General features: G+C 39.9%; 1 protein-coding gene across 2 annotated transcripts in view; it reads right to left on the bottom strand.

The window, feature by feature from the left end:
* The window catches only part of SLC9A7 (solute carrier family 9 member A7), a 224,368-nt gene that overhangs the window by 68,599 nt on the left and 132,569 nt on the right, over positions 1 to 23,200 (bottom strand). For both annotated transcript variants that reach the window (XM_053579245.1, XM_053579246.1), the window contains exons 4-7: positions 22,355 to 22,431; positions 19,189 to 19,301; positions 921 to 1,026; positions 500 to 641 (exon numbers count right to left, since the gene is read on the bottom strand). In XM_053579245.1, the coding sequence (XP_053435220.1) occupies positions 500 to 641; positions 921 to 1,026; positions 19,189 to 19,301; positions 22,355 to 22,431 (438 nt within the window). The remainder of the gene's footprint in view (positions 1 to 499; positions 642 to 920; positions 1,027 to 19,188; positions 19,302 to 22,354; positions 22,432 to 23,200) is intronic.

The following is a 23,200-nucleotide window of genomic DNA, read 5'->3' on the forward strand; positions in this document are numbered from 1 at the left end:
AACATTTGTAATGCCCACCAAAGAGGACATGAGGAAGGACTCAGCACAGCTGTGGAGTGGCTGCCATTTGTTTAAACTAAATATTGTGCCATCGTTCACTTACAGAAGGCCACAGTGCAGTAATTCCCACTGATGGTCCCCAGCTAGCTATAGCCATGTAACAGTGTTTGACCCCGAACACCCAACGGCAGCAGCTAGCTGGGGCTAAAGTACTTCTCAGCCAGTGGTCTGCAATTCCTCTGTCTCTTCCTGGCTCCTCAAGTCTTTTAAGCCCCCTAAAACTAAGACTCCAACTGGTTCATAATAAAGGGAGACACAAAGCAAAGTTGAAGACAGACCAAGGGTTGTTTCACCAAAGGGACACATTTAAGGAGTTACCACACCTCAGTGGAATAATCAGTTTGCGATTCTGATCTCCAAGGGAAAACTTAGAACTTTCTTTTGAAAGCGTAATGCCACATGCATCCCCAGGCAGAGGCAAAAACTACAAAAAGGATATTAGAGCAGTCACAACACCAGTCACAGCTCCCATAGTAAAAGAGCCACTAAATATACCCAGAAAAATTCCAACTGACTTAAAAAAGGCAGCAGCATCAAAGGCATGAGTGTTCAGTACGGCTGGTTGGTAGGCAACAATAGACCTAGAGTTTAAAAAGAAAACAGAGTTTTAAAAGCCCATGTTAGTTTTATACCATGGTACCCGAAAATATTGACAAACATAGGCATCTACACTCTGCCAAGTGTTGTTGAGCAGAAAAAACAACACAACTTCACCAACGAAGCAGATAAATCTCATTTAGAAAAATGCCCAATTCGATATTTAACACTTTTAAGGTGGGCCTCTGAATTTAGCCTAAACTTTAGGCCCTAAAACATCCAAGAAACCAGGGTCTCTCTCCAGCAGAAACACTGCTACTTACGAGGACAGTACAATGGCAACGGCATCATTCAGGACACTCTCTCCAAACAGAAGTGCATAAAGATCCACATCTGCATGCAACTCATTAAATATCGCCAGCACAGTCACTAAAAAGTGGGCCAAAAGCATAGAAATTAGTTTTGGTTTGTGACCTTTAACCACTGATTACAGATTTACAGAGGCAATTCCTAGCTGAGGTGGGATCACGTGATTCAGGAGCTAGCAAGGGGGTCAAACACGGACTGTGTACGGCTAAAACGAAAACAGCAATCTTCCTAATCTGAATGAGGCTTGATGTGATGCTTGTCTAATGACACTCCATCAAAACACTATGCTTTCCACTGTGATCCCACCACTTTGAAAATACCTGTTACAGAACTTAAAAAGATAATCACAAACAATGTGATTTGGCTTCACCAGTGGGTTGGAATCTCCTGGAAGGCCTGTTTTACTGACCACTGAGCTCCCAGAACCCAGCATTGTCAGGACACAGAGAAGAATTTAATAAATATCTGAGAAATAACAAGAGTCTTCATTTATAACAGGCTATACAAAATAACACTCCTTGTTTTCACATTGCTCAGGCATTTAAAAATCAACTATTCTCTGGATCAGCAGCTCTCAAACTTTTGGCCTCAGCACCCCTTTAAATTCTTAAAAATTACTGAGGCCTCCAAAGAGCCTTAAGTTTTCTATTGATATTTACTATATTGAATAAAACAGAAAAATTAAATATACATTTAAAATTAATAACCCATCACATGTTAACATGACATTTGTAACGAAAAAAAATCTCATATTTTCCAAAACAATAATAACCAAAAAAAGGAGTGAAAAGAGAGACATTGCAAATCTTCTTTAAATGTCTGGATTAATGGAAGACAGATGGTTACCATATCTGTTTCTATATTTCAGCAACCAATAGTCAATATACATATTATATAGCCTCTAGAAAACTCCATTATACACTGGTGAGAAAATAAGTTACCAAACCCCACTTGAGAACCACTGCTCTAGAACAGGGTTTCTTAGCCTTAGCTTTATTGCTCTTTCAGGTCAGATAATCTCTTTGTTGTACACAGTCACTATGAAAGTTTTGAGACAGATTGTGGTATGTATGGCCCATTACTTCACTTCCAAGAAACACAGCCAACAGTGTCCTTTCTGATTCACCCACGCAACTTTCTTTTTTCTTTTCTTTCTTTCTTTTTTTTTTTTTTTTTTTTTGAGAAAGTCTTACTCTGTTGCCCTGGGGTTAAGTGCCATGGTGTCTTTACAGATGTCTCTAGACATTGTAACAACAACCTCAAACTCTTGAGCTCAAACAATCCTCTTGCCTCAGCCTCCCAAGTAGGTGGGACTATAGACATCTGCCACAACGCCCTGCTAATTTTTCTATTTTTAGTAGAGACATGGTCTCTCTCCTGCTCAGGCTGGTCTCAAACTCTTGACCTCAAGTATTCCACCCCTCTTGGCCTCCCAGAGTGCTAGGATTGCAGGCGTGAGCCACCACATCCAGCCTATGCATGCAAGTTTCAACTTGCTCAGCTTATTGGTGTTGTTGGGAGGGTTTCAATTGTTTCCATCTGTGTGGATTTTACATTTCTTGATACATTTGTGTATCTCAGAACTTTTGTAATTACCCACACACATGGACAGGGCTGTCCTGCACATCATAAGATGCTTAGCAGCATCTCTGGCCTCTACCCACCAGATGCCGGTAGCACCTTCGACCTCAACTGCCACAACTAAAAATGTCTCTGACATTGTCAAATGTTCTCAGCAGGTAGAGAGGCCACATATGCCCTTGTTGAAAACCCCTGCTCCAAATAGATATATGCAGCAGTGTTCTCTCTCAATACTCACACCAACTACCTTCCCCTCTTGATGGTTTCTACCATAAGAACTGAAAAAGCTAAAAAGTCACTTTCCCAGCTTCCTTTGCAGAAAACATAATATCTCCCTGTCAGGAAGAGGGCAGAAAGGCCAGACACTCTTACTTCCATGGGGTAACTGATATGTGACTGAAACCCAAGGGCAATGTGGTAGAAAGACTGAGTGCCCAGATGCCCGATTGTAGCGGGACCTGTGGCACCAGCCTGGGACTAGTACCCAAGAGAAATACCTATTTGTTTGAGCTGTAATTAACCAAGTTTTTTCTTCTTTACAACCCAAAGCATTACTGACACAATCAGAAAACCAAGCTAAACAAATGCTCAGTTTAGCGAATTATTTATAAGCCAACCAATCTTGTAACTACCACCCAGTTCAAGAAATGCAGCTTTACCAGCCCTCCTCAATATGTCCCATCCTGATCTCAAACCCCTTCCTCCACTCAAAAGTAAACACTAACCTAAATTAAGTAATCATTCTTGCCTTTTTTAATAGTTTGATCACCCAAATGCATACTCCCCAAGCACTGTTGTTTGATTTTGGCCTTCTTTTTTTTTGAGACAGAGTCTCAAACTGTCACCCTGGGTAGAATGCCGTGGCATCTCAGCTCACAGTAACCTCAAACTCTTGGGCTTCAGCGATTCTCTTGCCTCAGCCTCCCGGGTAGCTGGGACTACAGGTGCCTGCCACAATGCCCAGCTATTTTCTTTTTTTGTTGTTGCAGTTGTCATTGTTGCTTAGCAGGCCTGCGACAGGTTCAAACCTGCCACCCTGGGTGTATATGGCCAGCGTCTTGCCGACTGAGCTACGGGTGCCGCCGGTTTTGTCCTTCTTTTTTAGATATGGTCTTACTTTGTCGCCTAAGCTGGGGTGACATAGCTCAATGAAGCCTCCAACTCCTTGGCTCAAATGATCCTTCTGCCTCAGTCTCCCAAGTAGCTTGGACTACAGATACATAACCCTGTACCCAGATAGTTTTTCTACTTTTTGTAGAGACAGGATTTTTTTTTTGCAGTTTTTGGCTGGGACTGGGTTTGAACCCACTACCTCCGGCATATGGGGCCAGTGCCCTACTCCTTAGAGCCACAGGCACCGCTTTTTTTTTTTTTTTTTTTTGAGACGGAGTCTTACTATGTCACCCTTGGTAGAATGCCATGGTGTCACAGTTCCCAGCAACCTCAAACTCTTGGGCTTAAGCAATTCTCTTGCCTCAGCCTCCCAAGTAGCTGGGACTACAGGCACCCCCACAATACCTGGCTATTTTTTGTTGCTGTTGTTGTTGTTACAGTTATCATTGTTGTTTAGCTGGCCAGGGCCAGGTTCGAACCCATCAGCCTTGGTGTATGTGGCTGGTGCCATAACCACTGTGCAACAGGCGCCGAGCCTAGAGGCAGGATCTTGCTGTGTTGCAAAGGCTGGGCTCAGATTCCTGGCCTCAAGAGATCCTCCCACCTTGGCCTCCAAAAGAGCTGGTATTACAGGCATGAGCCACCATACCTAGCCTCACCCATCTTTTTAAAACACACATTTTATATATATATATGTCTTTTTTACTCTACAGGTTTCTTTCCATTCCTTTCTACTGCCTCTCTTCTCATAATGCCCTATTGTTTGGTTCTCTCATTTCTGAATTTTTTACTTCTGATGCATGTTCTTTCACAACTTCTATCATTTTCTTAATTCCCTTTAGCTGCTTTTAGAATATTAATAAAGTCTCACCTTTTGGGAGCCTTATTTTTCTGGTATGAAACTGTATCTTTGTTATTCAGAAGGGTTATCCTTATATTTTTCTCACAATATATTTGCATGAAGTTCAACTTCAATTCATTTTTGCTGTCATTTAAGTGAGTTGGATAGGGGCAGAAGTGGGCCCAGAAGAGCAGTTCCACTTTCATGGCTCCAGGGTTCCCTCTTCTGGTTTTACATTGAACTATTACAAATTTGGCCACTGGGTATAGCCACTTCCCCAGTACTTTGAAATCCACTGCCTCTAGTTCTCTCTTCCTTTAGTATCTGAGCTTTCTTCCTTTAAAATCCTGTCAGTCAGGGTTTGTGGTCCTGGAAGTCCATCTTTACGGAGTTACTCTGTCCTTCTAGAGCAGTAATTTTCAACTGGTGTGCTGCAGCACACTGATGTGCTCAGAGGATCTTAGGTATGCCATGAAAATTTTTAAAGATCCTTAATTAAATTATTTTCCAAAGATCAAAGCACAGTAAGTATATTCTTTTTTCACTTTCTTTGCAGTTTTTAAATTTCAGATTAATATAGGGGTACAAATGATTAGGTTACAATGTTAGCATTTGTTAGGTAAAGTTCCTGTTATAGTTGTGTCCCACTAATAAAAAACGTCTTTGGAAAGAAGTATGGAGAATCCTCAAACAATTCAATTTTTTATCAACATAATTTAAGTGTGCTCTAGAAGTTTAACTGTAGGTTCAAGTGTATGTGAGATTTTTAAAAAAGGTTGAAAAATACTGCTCTAGAGAGATCTATGCTGGGTATTTCTTAGAGCTCTGAGGACTCAGATCACTTCCCCAGCCTCTAATCTCCTCCAGTCTCTTTGCACTCACCCACATATTAGAGTCTGTAAAGCCCTCTCTCAGTTTTAAATGCTATCAGGTATCCCCAACAGAGTTCTTTACTACTAGTGGGGAGCCCTTCTTTTGAGTATGAGTACTTGTATAAAATTTCTGGGTTCCCTGATGAGCAGCCCTCTTTCCCCTGCACAGCTGCCATTCCTGAACTCAAGTCTCACTGCTGCTGCTGGGTAATGGGATGCTCTGTCAGCTAGTTTTTCTTGAGTTCTTTGTTTTGTTTTGTTTGTTTGTTTGTTTAGAGATAGGGTCTCACTATGTTGTCCAAGCTGGACTTGAACTCCTGGGCTCAAGCGATCCTCTCCTCAGCCTCCCGAGTAGGTAGGACTATAGGAGCATGGCATGGTGCCTGGCATGTCAGCTAGTTTTGTATCTGTTTTTTCTTCCACTTTCTTCCTTTCTCTAATTTTGCTAAAGATTAAGAGAGATTTCAGAATGACACTGACCCCATCATGCTTTCCTTTCCAAAAAGTTTAATTCATTTGGCTCAGTGGCTGTGGCACAGTGGTTACGGCACCAGCCACATACACTGAGGCTGGCAGGTTTGAACACAGACAGGGCCAGCTAAATAACAATGACAACTGCAACAACAACAACAACAAAAAATAGCTGGGCGTTTTGGTGGATGCCTGCAGTCCCAGCTACTTGGGAGGCTGAAGCAAGAGAATCACTTAAGCCCAAGAGTTTGAGGTTGCTGTGAGCTGTGTCGCCACTGCACTGTACTGAGAGTAACATAGTAAGACTCTGTCTCAAAAAAAAAAGTTTAATTCACTTACTGAGAGTAAGCAAAAAATAATTTGGATTTGAAAACTCTCTACATATGATGAAGGTGCTCTTGGTTATCATAAATCAAGAGGCTAAAATTGCTGCTTACACATCAGACACTAATCAGACATAAATAGGGTCCATGCCCATTAACTGTAGTTCTTAAATGACATGTCATTTTTACAACACAGATGTTAACACGAGATGCAAAGTTAAACCTCTTTCCTTCACCCTTAAATACAGCTTAGCAGGTTACACAATAGGAAAGATCTTTAGGGATCAGGCTTTAAAAGGTTATTTTCTGGATTACTTATTACAGAAACAATATTTAGGGCTCCTCACATAAAACTTTTACTGTAGTAGTTTACCAGGATATGACAAGAATTATCCTGTTTTTAACCCAATGTTGAAGAAAAATTAACAATGGTGATAATGACAATTATTGAGACCTTACCTTGAAATAGGCACTATGCTAAGCCTTTTACAATCTCATTTAGTTCTCATAAAACTCTATAAGGTGGGTAGTATTGTCATCCCCCTCAATATAGAGGTGACAAAACAGGCTACATTTGTACAATAGGCTGCGTTATGCTGTAGTGTTGATATTTCCCAAATACCAGTAGTTGAGCACAAGAGACATTTTCTTCCTCACTCATACATATAACATGTCTGCCATGGGATAGCACAGAAAGTATCTGTTCATATCACTACCTTAAGGAGTTGGGGACTCAGGACTGAGAGGCTGACCTTGATGAACAGAGCCCAGGTTTGGCAGTCCAGAAGCCCTGGGTCTAGGACCCTATCAGTCAAGGTGACGGCAAGAAAAACACAGCACCTCAAACTGAGCAATCTAAGGAGCATTTGATAGAGAGGTTATTTCTAAAAGTGTGGAAGAGGATGGGAAAACCACAAGGAAGAAGGCAATACTTCAGGCTGGAATAGGGGTACCTATGTACCATCACTAGGGACGAATTGATCACCAGAAATTGGAGCTATACAGAGAAGGTGCCTAATAGAAACCTTCCCTTGGCCTCTGATCAAGGGACACAGCCAGCCTGCTGTATCTCCTTCCTCCCCCTAGTCTCCTACTGGTGATTTCCTATGGACAAATCCAATGGAAAACCAGAAGGCAAAGGAACTTCTGGAATATTCATTCCATACAAGTCAGCCTCCTGGGGCTGAGAGGAGCAAGAAGCAAGGTGGTGACTCAACCTGCAGGGACAAGCAGAAGACATCCAACACAGCCACCAACTGGCTAGGAGAGCTCAGCACACAGCAAAGTCTAAGGATTTAGTAAAGTGAGGGTCTGGGCTACATGACTTCCCAAAGGCCTTCTGACTTTTAAACACAGCCTTCCTGATATACTACCGTATTTACCAATGGCAAAAGTAATATAGAGCTAACTCATTTAGTCATGCTACTAATTGATACTAATAACAATGAATACTTACACAGCACTGGTATGAATTTCAACTTCTCATTCTCTCTGCCCATCACCTTATAAAACAGGTCAGGAAATCTGCTGGGCCCCTCCTGAGCAAGTATGGGCCTGGCCACAAGGAGGGATGACAGACTGGGACTGAGTAAGTGACTTCTAAAGGGAGAGATTAAACTGACTGCACCCCCACCCCCACGTACAGCAGAACCCTTGAAATCAGAGCAAACAGCTCACAACAGCTGTTTCCAACGGATGTAGACTGGGAAATCACAATTAACCAAGTGAAGGCCATTGGTACAGTCAGTGGGAAAAATCAAAAAATGGCAGAAATAAGAGGAAGGGAAAATCAAGAACCTAAATCTGTTCATTCAACTAACTTTTCTTGAACACATCATCCATGTTCTAAAGAGCGCTTTGCACTTGACAGCACTTAGTACAGAGTAGCACACATTGCTATGTACACAATAGACTTAGAGAGTTAAGGGTAGTAGATAATGGAGTCTAGGAAGAATGACTGGGGTGGTAGCATATTTGAACTAGTCTCAAATGATAAACAAAAGATTGACCAGTGTATAGTTGGGCATGGTTAGCTCACACCTGCAATCCCAGCTCTTTGGGAGGCTGAGGCAGGAGGATCAGTTGAGGCCAGCAGGTTGAGAACATCCTGGGCAACACAGCAAGATCCCAAATCTATCTTAGCACAATAATTAAGTAAATGAGGTGAAAGCTATGTTGATTGGTTTGATGTAAGCACTCCAAATTGTATAAAAAATAACGCACTGTACCCCACAAACACACAAATGTATTCGTGATCTACGTGCACACGACTTAATAAAAGGAAAAAAAAAAGAAAGTTTTCAGAATAAAAAAAAAAATCCCAAATCTAATTATCTTTTTCTTTAGTCAGCCAGGTTAGTGGCATATACCTGTACTCCCAGCTACTTGGGAGGTTAGAGTGAGAGGATTCTAAGATCCCAGGCATTCCGGGCTACAGTGAGCTATGATAGTGCCACTGTGCTCTAGGCTGGGCTCTACAGAGTAAGACCTTGTCTAAAAAAGGAAAAAGATTGACCATCCTAGTGATGCAACTAGAGGATTAATCTTAGAAAATACAGATCCTAGACTTTGAAATTTGATTAATTCAAGGGGCATAAAAATAACAAAATTAAAATTATAATCATTTCATAATGGTTCACAGGAGGAAACAGCACTTGCGTTCTCTGGTCACTGCCTAGGAAGGCACTTAAGTTTTCTTTTCTCAACTGTGGATCCATCTAAAGCAACAGCTGACAAAGATGGTACATGGCACCCATGACACATGACCACAGAATGGAGAGGGCTCCCTGTCACAGAGCAGCCCACACCACCCCACAAATACTGTGTCACCTTCAACCAGAAAACAAAAGATTGGTGTTTGAGCCAAGTACAGCAATAAAAGGATGGACCTTTTATTCTTTCATATCAGTCCATGCCACTCTCTGTCCCAATCCCAGAATTTTTTTTGATGCACCAGGCACTGGAAGTCAATCTGCTTTTCTTATCCCCGCTAAACTCTGCACTTAAGTTTCTCTTTTAGGACCCAACTTTTCAAACAACAGATTTTTAAGAGGCTAGTAAAGAACTTCTAATTTACAAAAGCATTCTACATTTCAGGAAGATTTCCATTAAAAAAGCGGTTAATGATCTAATGTTTAATAACTCTAAACTTTCAATTTTCTAGAACTTTCATTTATATAAAGCCCTTGCTGTGCCAATCTGCACAGACCACATAAAAATGGTGTAGCGTGGTAATGCCTTCTGTTATATTCTACCATAGCACAGGCACATTAAAGTTAAGTAAACAATTACAAAGATAATCTGAAAAAAAACAAGTATTTCTATTCTATTAAATGAAGCAACACTAATAGCTCAAAAAACAGTATCAGTAATCTTTAAAAAAAAAAATTTTTTAAGACATGGGGTCTCACTCTGTTACCAGGCTGGAGTTCAGTGACATAATCTTAATTCACTGAAGCCTCAAACTCCTGGATTCAAGCAATCCTCTTGTCTCTCCCAAGTAGCTTGGACTATAGGTGTGTGCCACCATACATGGCTAATTTTCTTTTTTTATCTTTTGTTTTTTAGAGACAGGGTCTTGCTATGTTAACTCAGGCTGGTCTTGAACTCCTGGCCTGAAGTGATCCTCCCACCTTGGCCTCCCAAAGTACTGGGATTATAGGTGAGCCACTGTATCTCACCAATATCAGTAATCTTTATGTTACACTAACCTCCCTTTACATGTTGTCAATACTAGAAAGAAGTCAGTAATAAAGTTATAGATGAGAATAATTAGTAATATACATATTTCAGGCAGACTAAACAATGTTCTCAGACTCATAAAGAATCTATTTCTCACAAGGGTATATGTGAAATTTACCAAATGTAGAATATAAATGTCTTAACATAATAACTAAGAGGGTGCTGTGAAGGCTATGTTAACCAGTTTGATGAAAATATTTCAGACTGTATATAAAACCAGCACATTGTACCCCATGATTGCATTAATGTACACAGCTATGATTTAATAAAAAAAAAAAGAGAGAGAATCTGTTTCTCAACAGATACACATCTACAGACATTCACAGACAGAATCATACTACATAATAAAGCTACTTTTAAAGGTACTCTTTGGAAACATTCTTGCATTAAGTGACGATCCGTTACTCATTTTTGATAAAAAGTGAGTAAAACTAACAAATCTCTGCCTGAGCTGAGACCAGCATTCAGATGCTGTGCTCTGTGATTTACATGTGTTGTTTAATTTAATCTCTACAATAGCTTAGGAAATAGATACCATTATTCCTACTTCATTGCTGAGCAAACCGATGACAGAGGATAAAGTGTACCCAGGGTACACGATAAATGATTGACAGGGCTAGAACTCACACCCAGACCTGTGACTCCACATCCTACCTTCTTTGATACTAATTTACTTAGGGTACTTGTAATAAAATATTGAATTTTATTATAATTCAGTAAGATGAGGGGTAAGAGAGGTCAACATTGAGAACATTGGAACATTGAGATTCTTTAGAACCACACAATTGTTTAGAGCTATGCTATCCAATGCGATAGCCACTAGCCACATGTGGCTGCTTAAATTTAAATTACTTACCATTAAATAAAATTTTAAATTTAGTTCCTCGGTTACACTACCCCATATATCAACTACTTCATAGGCACATGTGGTTACTGGCTAACGCAATGGACTGGGCAAATTATAGAACATTTCTATCTTTGCAGAATGATCTAGGACCACAAGGGAGTATGGTTAAGTGGGGTATCTTAGTATCTGTTAAGGTTTGTAGATGTTTACAGATGTCTACAATGTTAGAAGTCATCATAAACATTGAGAAAACCTTTTCATGAGGACCAGCTCATTCTCCATAACTTCTTTCCCTAAGATGTACTCTTAAAAGTTAACATTAGAGAAAGGACTATCTGTAACTACTTTATGCAAATGGATTTAATTATAGGTTTTAATTTACAAAGGAGAAGCTTTTATGTTTGTTTTGAGCTATGAGGGTGGAGGGGTATATAATCATTCACTTGTAAGAACTGGTTCAACTAACACTTGAAAATACAAGGCAAGAGATTGACAAAAACCAAACTCTTGTGTGTGTGCATCTCAAATGGCCCCCAAGATGGCCAACAATGTGGGAAGAAAGTTTCAATATTGGAAGCAATTTGATCAACGGTGACTCCAGAGGCTCCCATCCAGAAGGAGAGTTAAAGGACAGAAATTTAGCAAGTAACCTGGTGGATTAGAGCTGCACCAAGAGAGAAGGTTGAAGAACGCACATCAACCCGCTGAGGCAAGCTGTGACCCCAAGGATACCAACAAAAGGTACAAAATCCATCACAAAGCGGACGGGAGTCCCCTCCCCATGAGAACAGCTCGGAGTGCCACACAAACAAACGAGCAGAGTTCAAAGGTCCTCCCCCTACACTCCACAGGACAGACCCTCTAAAAACTGGACCTACCTCCCCTACTAGGGTGCCATGACGTTCTCCTGCAAGGCATAAAACTGTATAAAACTGTATATATTCTCTACCTGCAATTCTGAGCTCTCAGCACTCCCCTCTGCTCTCACTCTGAGGTCTGGAGTTCTGTCCCCCAGGAGTCCAGATTCTTGGGTGATTTCTCAAGGGGTGTGGACAGGGCCTGATCTGCAGCTGGTCAGTGCTGATTCTGTGGTACACAAGTGAGGAGAGGACAGTTGGCTGAGAGGGTACCACGCCGGAGCGGCGGTGCCCCGAGGTGCAGAGCAGCAGCCATTTTTGGCAACAATAGGGCTCACCCCCGGATATTCCAAAGTCACAGCCCCTGTCTCTCCGGGCAACGAGAGGAGGCCAAGCATCATCTCAGGTGGTAACCACTGCGGAACAGATCTGGAATGGAAACGCAGCCCCCGTGAGTAAAGGGTTTGCCTGAAGCGGTATTGGGCTGGGTGGAGCGCGGGAAATAGAAAATACATGCGCAGTGCCGTAGACTCCCAGGGCAGGGCTGACCCAGAGTACCGCTTTACTGAGCCTAAAATGCAACCAGCCCTCAGAGGATCGTCAGCCTATACAAAGGAAGGCAGGAGGCTAGAACTGACAGCTAACTGTGCTGCAAATACAAACCTGCAGGAACAAAGACAGGGCCAGAGGTGCAGGTTCTGGGAACTCAAAACAGCTTCTCTTCTGCAGGGGAATTAAACAGGGACAGAAACAAATTCCAAAAAGTTGTTCTGTTCTGTCAGTAACATCAATCAGGGCCAGGGCAAGCACCCGAGGTTCTCAGGCCTCACCTCCCCCTGCTGGATAGAAGCAGAGAGCAGCGGCCTGGCTGAGCAGACATAGATTTCCTTGTGATTCAGGCAGGTGCAAACCCTTAGAGTATCTCATCATTGGAGGCAACTGGGTCCCAGCCCTGCGGAGTTATCAGTGACTGAGTGTGACAGAGTTGCAAGGTGGGGAAGGAGGCATCAACCTTCTCAGACTAATCCATTTGCTGGGTGGGTCCTCCTGACTTCACGGAGCACTGGAGCAAGTCATATTTGAGTTGTCAGCAGACCCGGGCGATCTAGTTGCCAGAGACCTTTTAAACTCTCTGACCTGAGACAGGTGCTGACTGAGACAATTGATTTGGACCTTTTGAACCGAGCCAATCACCCAAGGACTATCCAAGTGGTGCCCTGGGTGTGTGGTTCAAGGAAGGTTTGATTTTCCTTTTCCAATTATTACCAAGGAGGGTGGGGTGACTTAATTACTGGTATTTCTCCACAGCTGACACTTCAACCCAGAATAACTGTTTCACTAGGGTCGTACAGAGACCAACTGAAAACAACACAGAGCCACTTAGGCCTACCACACCAAACAAGTCCCCAGTTTTTCAGGCCGTAACACTGTACGGGTCCTAGACAAACCTCCAGGGGAAAAGTCAAATGGTGTAAAATAATCATGGGGCAGAATCAGCGGAAAAACTCTGGCAACATGAATAACCAGAATAGATCAACCCCTCCAAGGAAAGATATAGAAGATGTAACTGAAGATCCCATTCATAAACAGCTGACCAAGATGTCAGAAATTGAATTCAGAATTTGGATTGCAAACGAGATTAATAGAATGGAGGAAAATTTGTAATGAGAAATTCGAGGAGCAATTCAAAAGACGGAAATGGAAATTCGAGGAGAAATTCAAAAGTTGTCTCAAGAACTTAACGAATTTAAAGACAAAACCATCAAACATTTGACGCACCAAAGCAAGAATTTAAGGCCAAAAAGATCTGAAAAGTACAGCAGAATCCCTCAGTAACAGAGTGGAGCAAGCAGAAGAAAGGATTTCTGACATTGAAGACAAAGCTTTTGAACGCTCCCAAACTCTCAAAGAGGAAGAGGAATGGAGAACAAAACCGGATCATTCTCCCAGAGAGTTCTGGGATAATCTGAAGAAGGGCAATATCTGCCTCATTGGAATCCCTGAAAGTAATGAAGTGGCTTCGCAAGGCACAGAGGCCCTTCTCCATGAAATTATGAAAGAGAATTTTCCAGACATGCTAAGAGATTCTGAAATTCAGATAGCAGACAGTTTCAGAACCCCAGCACAAATAAGACTTACCCCGAATAAGGCATACCCCAGGCATATCATAATTAACTTCACTAAAGTTAATATGAAGGAGAAAATTCTGAAAGCAGCCAGATGTAAGAAATCCATTACCTACACAGGGAAGAATATTAGAATGACTGCAGATCTCTCCGATGAAACTTTTCAAGTCAGAAGAGGGTGGTCATCGCATTTTAATCTCTAAAACAAAATAACTTTCAACCCAGGATCCTGTATACAGCTAAACTGAGTTTCATTTATGATGGACAAATTAAATACTTTAATGAAATCCACATGTTGAAGACATTGGCCATAACCAAACCAGCTCCTCAGGATATTCTCAGACCTATCCTCCATAATGACCAGCCCAATCCTCTACCACAAAAGTAAACGCACTCAGAAACTTTTGATGAAACCAACTTCCACAGTAGCAAAAGGATTAAAATTGTCCACGGGACTTTCGAAAAACTTGATACCCAAAATTTTACCAAACTTATCAATATTCTCAATTAATGTGAACAGCTTAAACCATCCTCTAAAGAGGAAAGGCTGGCTGACTGGATACAAAAACCCAGGCCAGATATTTGCTGCATACAACAATCACATCTTACCTTAAAAGATAAATATAGACTCAGGGTGAAAGGATGGTCATCCATATTTCAGGCAAATGGTAATCAGAAAAAAGCAGATGTTGCAATTCTATTTGCAGACACAACAGGTTTTAAACCAACAAAAGTAAGGAAGGATGAGAATGGTCACTTCATATTTCTTAAGGGCAATACACAATATGATGAGATTTCAATTATTAATATTTATGTACCCAATCAGAATGTGCCTCAATTTATAAGAAAAACTCTAACAGACATGAGCAACTTGATTTCCTCCAGCTCCATAATAGTTGGAGATTTCAACACTCATTTGGCAGTGTTGGACTGATCATCCAATAAGAAGCTGAGCAAAGAAATTTTAGATTTAAGCCTAACCATCCAACATTTGGATTTAGCAGACATCTACAGAACATTTCATCCCAACAAAACTGAATACACATACTTCTCATCAGCCCACAGAACATACTCCAAAATCAATCACATCTTAGGTCACAAGTCTAACCCCAGTAAATTTAAAGGAATACAAATTATTCCTTGCATCTTATTGGACCACTATGAAATAAAGGTTGAACTCAGTAACAACAGGAATCTGCATACTCATACAAAAACATGGAAGTTAAATAACCTTATTCTGAATGATAGCTGGGTCAGAGATGAGATTAAGAAGGAAATTGCCAAATTTTTGGAAGAAAACGACAATGAAGACCCAAATTATCAGAACCTCTGCGATACCGCCAAGGCAGTCCTAAGAGGGAAATTTATAGCACTGCAAGACTTCCTCAAGAGAATGGAAAGAGAGGAAGTTAACAACTTAACGGGACGTCTCAAGCAACTGGAAAAGGAAGAACATTCCAACCCCAAACCCAGTAGAAGAAAAGAAATAACCAAAATTAGAGCAGAATTAAATGAAATTGAAAACCAAAGATTTATACAACAGATCAATAAATCAAAAAGTTGGTTTTTTGAAAAGGTCAATAAAATAGATAAACCTTTGGCTAAACTAAACAGGAAAAAAAGAGTAAAATCTCTAATCTCATCAATTAGAAATGACAAAGAGGAAATAACAACAGACTCCTCAGAAAGTCAAAAAAAACCTTAATGAATATTACAAGAAACTTTATTCTCAGAAATATGAAAATCTGAAGGAAACTGACCAATACTTGGAAGCACATCACCTTCCAAGACTTAGCCAAAATCAAGTGGAAATGTTGAATAGGCCAGTATCAAGTTCTGAAATATCATCAACGATACAAAATCTCCCTAAAAAGAAAAGCCTGGGACCAGACGGCTACACATCAGAATTCTATCAAACCTTTAAAGAGGAACTAGTACCTATATTACTCAAACTGTTCCAAAATATAGAAAAAGAAGGAAGACTACCCAACACGTTCTATCAAGCAAACATCACCCTGATCCCCAAACCAGGAAAAGACCCAACAAGTAAAGAAAATTATAGACCAATATCACTAATGAATATAGATGCAAAAATATTCAACAAGATCCTAACAAACAGAATCCAGCAACACATCAAACAAATTATACATCATGACCAAGTCGGTTTTATCCCAGGTTCTCAAGGCTGGTTCAATATACGTAAATGTATTAAGTATAATTCAGCACATAAACTAAAAAACAAAGACCATATGATTCTCTCAATTGATGCAGAAAAGGTTTTTGATAATATCCAGCATCCCTTCATGATCAGAACACTTAAGAAAACTGGTACAGAAGGGACATTTCTTAAACTACATCCACAGCAAATTCACAGCCAATATCGTATTGAATGTAGTTAAATTGAAATCATTTCCACTCAGATCAGGAACCAGACAAGGCTGCACATTGTCTCCACTTCTCTTTAACATTGTAATGGAAGTTTTAGCCATCACAATTAGGGAAGAAAGGGCGATCAAGGGTATCCATATAGGGTCAGAAGAGATCAAACTTTCACTCTTCACAGATGATATAATTGTATATCTGGAAAACACCAGGGATTCTACTAAAAAACTCCTTAGAAGTGATCAAGGAATACAGCACTGCCTCAGGTTACAAAATCAACATTCACAAATCAGTACCCTTTATATATACCAACAATGGTCAAGCTGAAGAAACAGTTAAGGACTCTATCCCATTCACAGTAGTGCCAAAGAAGATGAAAAATTTGGGAGTTTATATAACAAAGGACATGAAAGATCTCTATAAAGAGAACTATGAAACTCTAAGAAAAGAAATAGCTGAAAATGTTAACAAATGGAAAACATACCATGCTTATGGCTAGTAAGAATCAACATTGTTCAAATGCCCATACTACCCAAAGCAATATACAATTTTAATGCAATCCCTATTAAAGTTCCACTGTCATACTTTAAAGATCTTGAAAAACTAATACTTCGTTTTATATGGAATAAGAAAAAACCTCGAATGGCCAAGACATTACTCAGAAATAAAAACAAAGCAGGAGGTTTCATGCTACCAGACCTCAGACTATACTATAAATCAATAGTGATCAAAACAGCATGGTATTGGCACAAAAACAGAGAGGTAGATGTCTGGAACAGAATAGAGAACCAAGAGATGAACCTAGCTACTTACCATTATTTGATCTTTGACAAGCCAATTAAAAACATTCAGTGGGGAAAAGATAACCTATTTAACAAATGGTGCTGGGTGAACTGGCAGGCAACCTATAGAAGACTGAAACTGGACCCACACCTTTCACCATTAACTAAGACTCTCACTGGATTAAAGATTTAAACTTAAGACATGAAACTATAAAAATATTAGAAGAAAGTGCAGGGAAAACTCTTGAAGAAATCAGTCTGGGTGAGTATTTTATAAGAAGGATCCCCCAGGCAATTTAAATAGCATCAAAAATACACTACTGGGACCTGAGCAAACTAAAAAGCTTCTGCACAGCCAAGAACACAGTAAGTAAAGCAAACAAACAGCCCTCAGAATGGGAGAAGATGTTTGCAGGTTATGTCTCCGACAAATGTTTAATAACCAGAATCCACAGAGAACTCAAGCATATAAGCAAGAAAAGAACAAGTGATCCCATCACAGGCTGGGCAAGGGACTTGAAGAGAAGCTTCTCTGAAGAAGACAGGCACATGGCCTACAGACATATGAAAAAATGCTCATCATCTTTAATCATCAGAGAAATGCAAATCAAAACTACTTTGCGATATCACCTAACTCCAGTAAGATTAGCCCATATCACAAAATCCCAAGACCAGAGATGTTGGCATGAATGTGGAGAAAAGGGAACACTTCTACAGTGCTGTTGGGAATGCAAATTAATACATTCCTTTTGGAAAGATGTCTGGAGAACACTTAGTGATCTAAAAATAGACCTGCCACTCAATCCTACAATTCCTCTTCTAGGTATATACCAAGAAGACCAAAAATCACATCATAACAAAGATATTTGTACCAGAATGTTTATTTCAGCCCAGTTCATAATTGCTAAGTCATGGAAAAAGGCCAAGTGCCCATCGATCCACCAATGCATTAATAAATTGTGGTATATGTAGACCATGGAATATTATGCAGCCTTAAAGAAAGATGGAGACTTTACCTCTTTCATGTTTACATGGATGGAGCTGGAACATATTCTTCTTAGTAAAGTATCTCAAGAATGGAAGGAAAAGTATCCAGTGCACTCAGCCCTACTATGAAACTAATTTCTGGCTTTTACACGAAAGATATAACCCAGTTATAACCTAAGAATATGGGGAAGGGGGAGAGGGAGGGGAGGGAGGAGGGAGGGTGATTGGTGGGATTACACCTGCGGTGCATCTTGCAAGGGTTCATGTGAAACTTAGTAAATGTAGAGTATAAATGTCTTAACACAATAACTAAGAAAATGCCAGGAAGCTTATGTTAACCAGTGTGATGAAAATGTGTCAAATGGTCTATAAAACCAGTGTACGGTGCCCCATGATCACATTAATGTACACAGCTATGATTTAATAATAAAAAAAAGAAAATACAAGGCAAGAGATTTATGAATAGAAAATCATGTCACAATGTGCAGTCATGTAGGAACATTATACAAAAGGAGTTTACAAATTAAATTACATTCAGTACAGGTACTCATGTGTGTTTCCACTGAGAAAAGGCATTATTTAAACCAAATAATATGTTTCCTAAAAGAAAGCAAAAGCACACTGAGAAAGCATACGGTCTAAGTATAAAAATTACGACCAAATTAGACATTTTTAGATGAAAAGCAAAGAAATACAGGTGGAAACAATCCATGTTCCCATTGTCAGATGAATGGATAAACAAAACGTGGTGTATGCATACAATGGAGTATTATTCGGCATTAAAAGGAAGGAAATTATAACAAATGCTACAACTTGGATGCACCTTTTAGACATCATGCTAAATGAAATAAGTCAGTCATAAAAGGACAAATACCATATGATTCTACTTATATGATGGATCCACAGTAGTAATGTTCATAGAGACAGAAAGCAGAATGGTGGTTGCCAGGAAGTGGGTCTGGGGAGTTGTTGTTTAATGGGTACAGAGTTTTGGTATTACAAGATAAAAACGTTCTGAGGATTGGTTATACAGAGATGTGAATATATTTAACAGCACTGAACACTTAGAAATGGTTATGATGGTAAATTTTGTGTCACACATTTTTACCACAATAAAAAAAGAAATCCCTGCCCTTCTTAAAAAAGCTATCTAAGCATGTTAGACCCACCTAATGGTCACTTCCTCTACCATTCCCTGTTAATACTACAGCCTGCCTACTGCACAAAAATCAATAGTTGCTCTGAACATTTTAAGATTTAAATAATGGAATATCATGATAAAGCCAAATATGCAAATACCTGGATCAGTGGCAGAGATGATTGCTCCAAAAAAGAGACAATCTGTGTAGTAAAATTTATCTGAGAGCTGTCCCACAATCTTCATGAGCTTCACCACACCATACATGAGATTTCTGTAAAAAGGTAAGATAAACTAAGTCACAAGGAGAAAAAAAGTGAGTAACCTAGCAAACATATAAGCAGAGTGGTACTCTAATACCATACTTCCAGGGAAACTTATGGAAATAACAGGAAGCTGATATGGTTGGACACTTAACCAGGAACATGGGCAAATAGGACTTGGGAACCAAGTGATGATTTGTGATTAATGGTCATCTTGCTGAAACATCTGAATATTTCATTTTTAAAAGTTGTGATGGCTCGGCACCCATAACTTCAGTGGTTACAGTGCTGGCCACATACACTGAGGTAGGTGGGTTTGAACCTGGTCCGGGTCTGCTAAACAATGACAACTGTAACAACAAAAAAAAAGTAGCTGGGTGTTATAGCAGGTGCCTATAGTCCCAGTTACTTGGGAGGCTAAGGCAAGAGAATCGCTTAAGCCCCAGAGTTAGAAGTTGCTGTGAGCTGTGACGCCACAGTACTCTACCCAGGGTGACATAGTGAGACTCTATCTCAAAAAAAAAAATAAGTTGTGCTAACAACAACAGCAACTATGAAGTATGGTCTTCAATTAACAACAAAGTTAAGGCATCTTAAGCAACTAACAGAGGGGAAAGGAAGAGATAGAACCTGGAATAATGTATAATAAATTGGTATAAAATTCACAGGATGGTAAGGTAATGCATTTAATGTTACAGAAATTGATAGACTAGGTGCATCTGGAGAGAAAATAATAGGTTGGGCACAAAGATCCAAGGTACCAACCTTCTCTGCCAGGTATTATTTCAAAGAAGGAAATGAGACAAACTTCTCTACATGTCCTGCTGGAACACTAGTGTATCTATGGACATATCTGGCCTCTCATTCTTTGTAGGGGCTAGGCAGGCCAACAGCAGCCCTCCCCATGCCATGGAGAACGTGACATGGTCCAAGAGAGAACACAAAGTTAAATTTTCAGCTTGGATGGAGCACATTTCCTACAGGAGAGCTTACAAATTGGGAGGAGTGGGGTTTTTTAATTTAATTTCTTTTTTAAAATTAAGTCATATATACATAGATCATGGATACATTTATGCCTTTGTGGGATTCAATGTGTTGATTATTTGTACAAACTGAAGTGCTTATATCCTACTGATTATTTTTTAAGACAGTCTCAAGTTGTCACCCTGGGTAGAGTGCTGTGGCATCACAGCTCACAGTAACCTCAAATTCTTTTTTTTTAAAGAGACAGAGTCTCACTTTATTGCCCTCGGTAGAGTGCTGTGGCATCATAGCTCATAGCAACCTCCTACTCCTGGGTTTAGGTGATTCTCTTGCCTCAGCCTCCCAAGTAGCTGGGACTACGGGCGCCTCCCACAAGGCACGGCTAAGAAATGAGGAGTGTTAAAAGGCCCAGTATGTGTTTCATGGGTGGGTGTGTACGTGTGGGAATGTGTATATGGTAGCAGCAGTGACAATAGCAGATGCTGGGGTTAGAAGAACAAAAATAACCAAGAATTTGACTCATTGTACCTACGGGCAACCCTCTAATAATGAGATTCTTGGGAATCAAAGACCATGACATTGCCCACTTTTGCATCTTGAATGCCTAGAACAGTGGATTGGAAAAGTTAGGAGCAAAATAACTATTAACAGAATGGAGTCTTTTTGAGAAGAAATAGGTATAACTTTAAAGCTTACCTACAATGTGCTAAATACTGTTCAGGACACTTAACAAGTTCAACTTCATTCCACAGAAACTCTGTGACACACATCTGATTGCCCTTTGTTGCTTATCAAAGACTTCTTCATCTACCCTTTAAACATTTCTGGGAACTAGACCTTTTTCTCCATTTCCTTTCACCAGTCTTCGACCTGAGCAATAGACTTCTCTGGCAGCCTTTTCTCCATTCTGTCTCCTATCATCACCAATGCCAGTTATGTAGCCTGTCACTCTTCAATCATTTGTTAGTCCAAACCCCTCCTTTTTGATGGCATAAAAGGCCCCTGCGGTTATCTCCAGGTTTCCAACAAATATTTTAAAAATTAAGGAAAATCCTTACTTATTCAGATTTTCTTGGTTTTTACTTAATACTCTTTTTCTGCTCCAGGATACCACATGACATTTAGTTGTCAAATCTCTTTAGTCTCCTCTTGGCTGTGACAGTTTCTTAGACTTTGCTCGTTTTTGATGGCCTTGGCATATTTGAGGAGTACTGGTCAGATGGTTTATAAAATGTTCCTCAACTTGGACATGTCTGATTTTTTCTCATGGTTTGACTAAGATAATGTTTTGGGGTAGAAGACCAGAGAGGTAAAATAACCTTTTCATCACAAATATAAAGAGTGTATACTATCAACATGACTTGCCACTGTTGATGTTGACCTCGATCACCTGGCGGTGGTAATGTTTGCTACTCTTTTTTCTCTGCTTTCTATATTGTACTCTTTGGAAGGAAGTCATGATGCACAACTCACACTCAAGGTGGGGGTGAGGCTGGGAGGAGGAACTAAGCTCCGCCTCCTTGAAGGAGATATATGTACATATTTGGAATTCTTATGCACAGGAGATCTATGTCTTCTCCCCAATCTACTTATTCATCTAAATATTTATTTATTATTATATCTGTATAGACTCCAGGATATTTTGTATTTTAGATGATAATGTAATACCATATTATTTATTTTGTTGTTCTTCAGCAATTAGGGGGGCTTTCAGTTTGGCTCTTATGTCCCTATGACATGCCCCATATTCTTTCCTTTTGTCTCTTCAGTACTCCCTCACTTTCTGGCATTATAAGATACTACATTTTCATCTTCTGTATTTCTTGCCTCAGCCTTAGAATTAACCATTTCTGAAAGGAGTCCTCGTTCTTTGCACCAAAGAATGATAATAGAAACCAAAATCTGGGTACTAGGTGTAATTTCATTTCATTTTAATTAATAGCTACCATATCGTAAAGTGTTGCTCTCAATTCTAACTGCCATGATCACAAACATTAAAATACTGGACTCTGTGGATTCATATGGATTACATCCCTTTGGAAAATGTACTAATTTAGTTATATGACAAAAATTCACTTACCCAATAATGAAGCAGGAAACAGCAGTCCCCAAGAAGGCATAGGCCAGAATAGATCCAAGATTTCTAAAAAAGTGTCTCTAAGTAAAACAAAAAAACAAGAGTCACATTGTGATTTTTGACAGTGATTGTAAAAAACACTTTAAAAGTCTAAAAAGTAGAACTCTACTTACACTTCCATTATAACAAGTAATAACTGAAGTTACTTCCGAGTAATGCTATTTAGTCTTAAACATGGTTTTAAAATATCACTGAGCGGGCAGTGCCTGTGACTCAATGGGTAGGGCGCCAGCCCCATATACCAAGGATGGCGGGTTTGAGCCAGGCCTCAGCCAAACTGCAACAAAAAAATAGCCAGGCATTGTGGCGGGTGCCTGTAGTCCCAGATACCATAAGAGAATCACCTAAGCCCTAGAGTTGGAGGTTGCTGTGATCTGTGATGCCAAGGCACTCTACTGAAAGTGATAAAGCGAGACTATCTATAAAAATAAATAAATAAAATAAAACAAAATATCACTGAACAATTAAGCAAGGGCTTACTATATTTTCAGACAAAACTGCTCTGGCTGATCATATTAAATTACATTAAGTGCATGTGTGCATTTGGCATTGTATCTTCATGAGTAGACCAATCATTGTTACAGATTTAACACAAACCACGTTACTCAGTGACTCAGAACGATGTCACTTCTAGTTCTGGTGGTACTTTAGAAGAGCATCACAGATATAAATTTGAAACAAAGTGTGAAAATGCTATCTACGGAGACTTCTGCTTGATTTGATATCAGAAAACAGAGGCCTAAATGTCTGCTCATGGGACCTAAGGAGTCTCCTTACATTCAATCTTTG

This window comes from Nycticebus coucang, chromosome X (assembly GCF_027406575.1).
Source record: "Nycticebus coucang isolate mNycCou1 chromosome X, mNycCou1.pri, whole genome shotgun sequence".
NCBI lineage: Eukaryota > Metazoa > Chordata > Mammalia > Primates > Lorisidae > Nycticebus > Nycticebus coucang.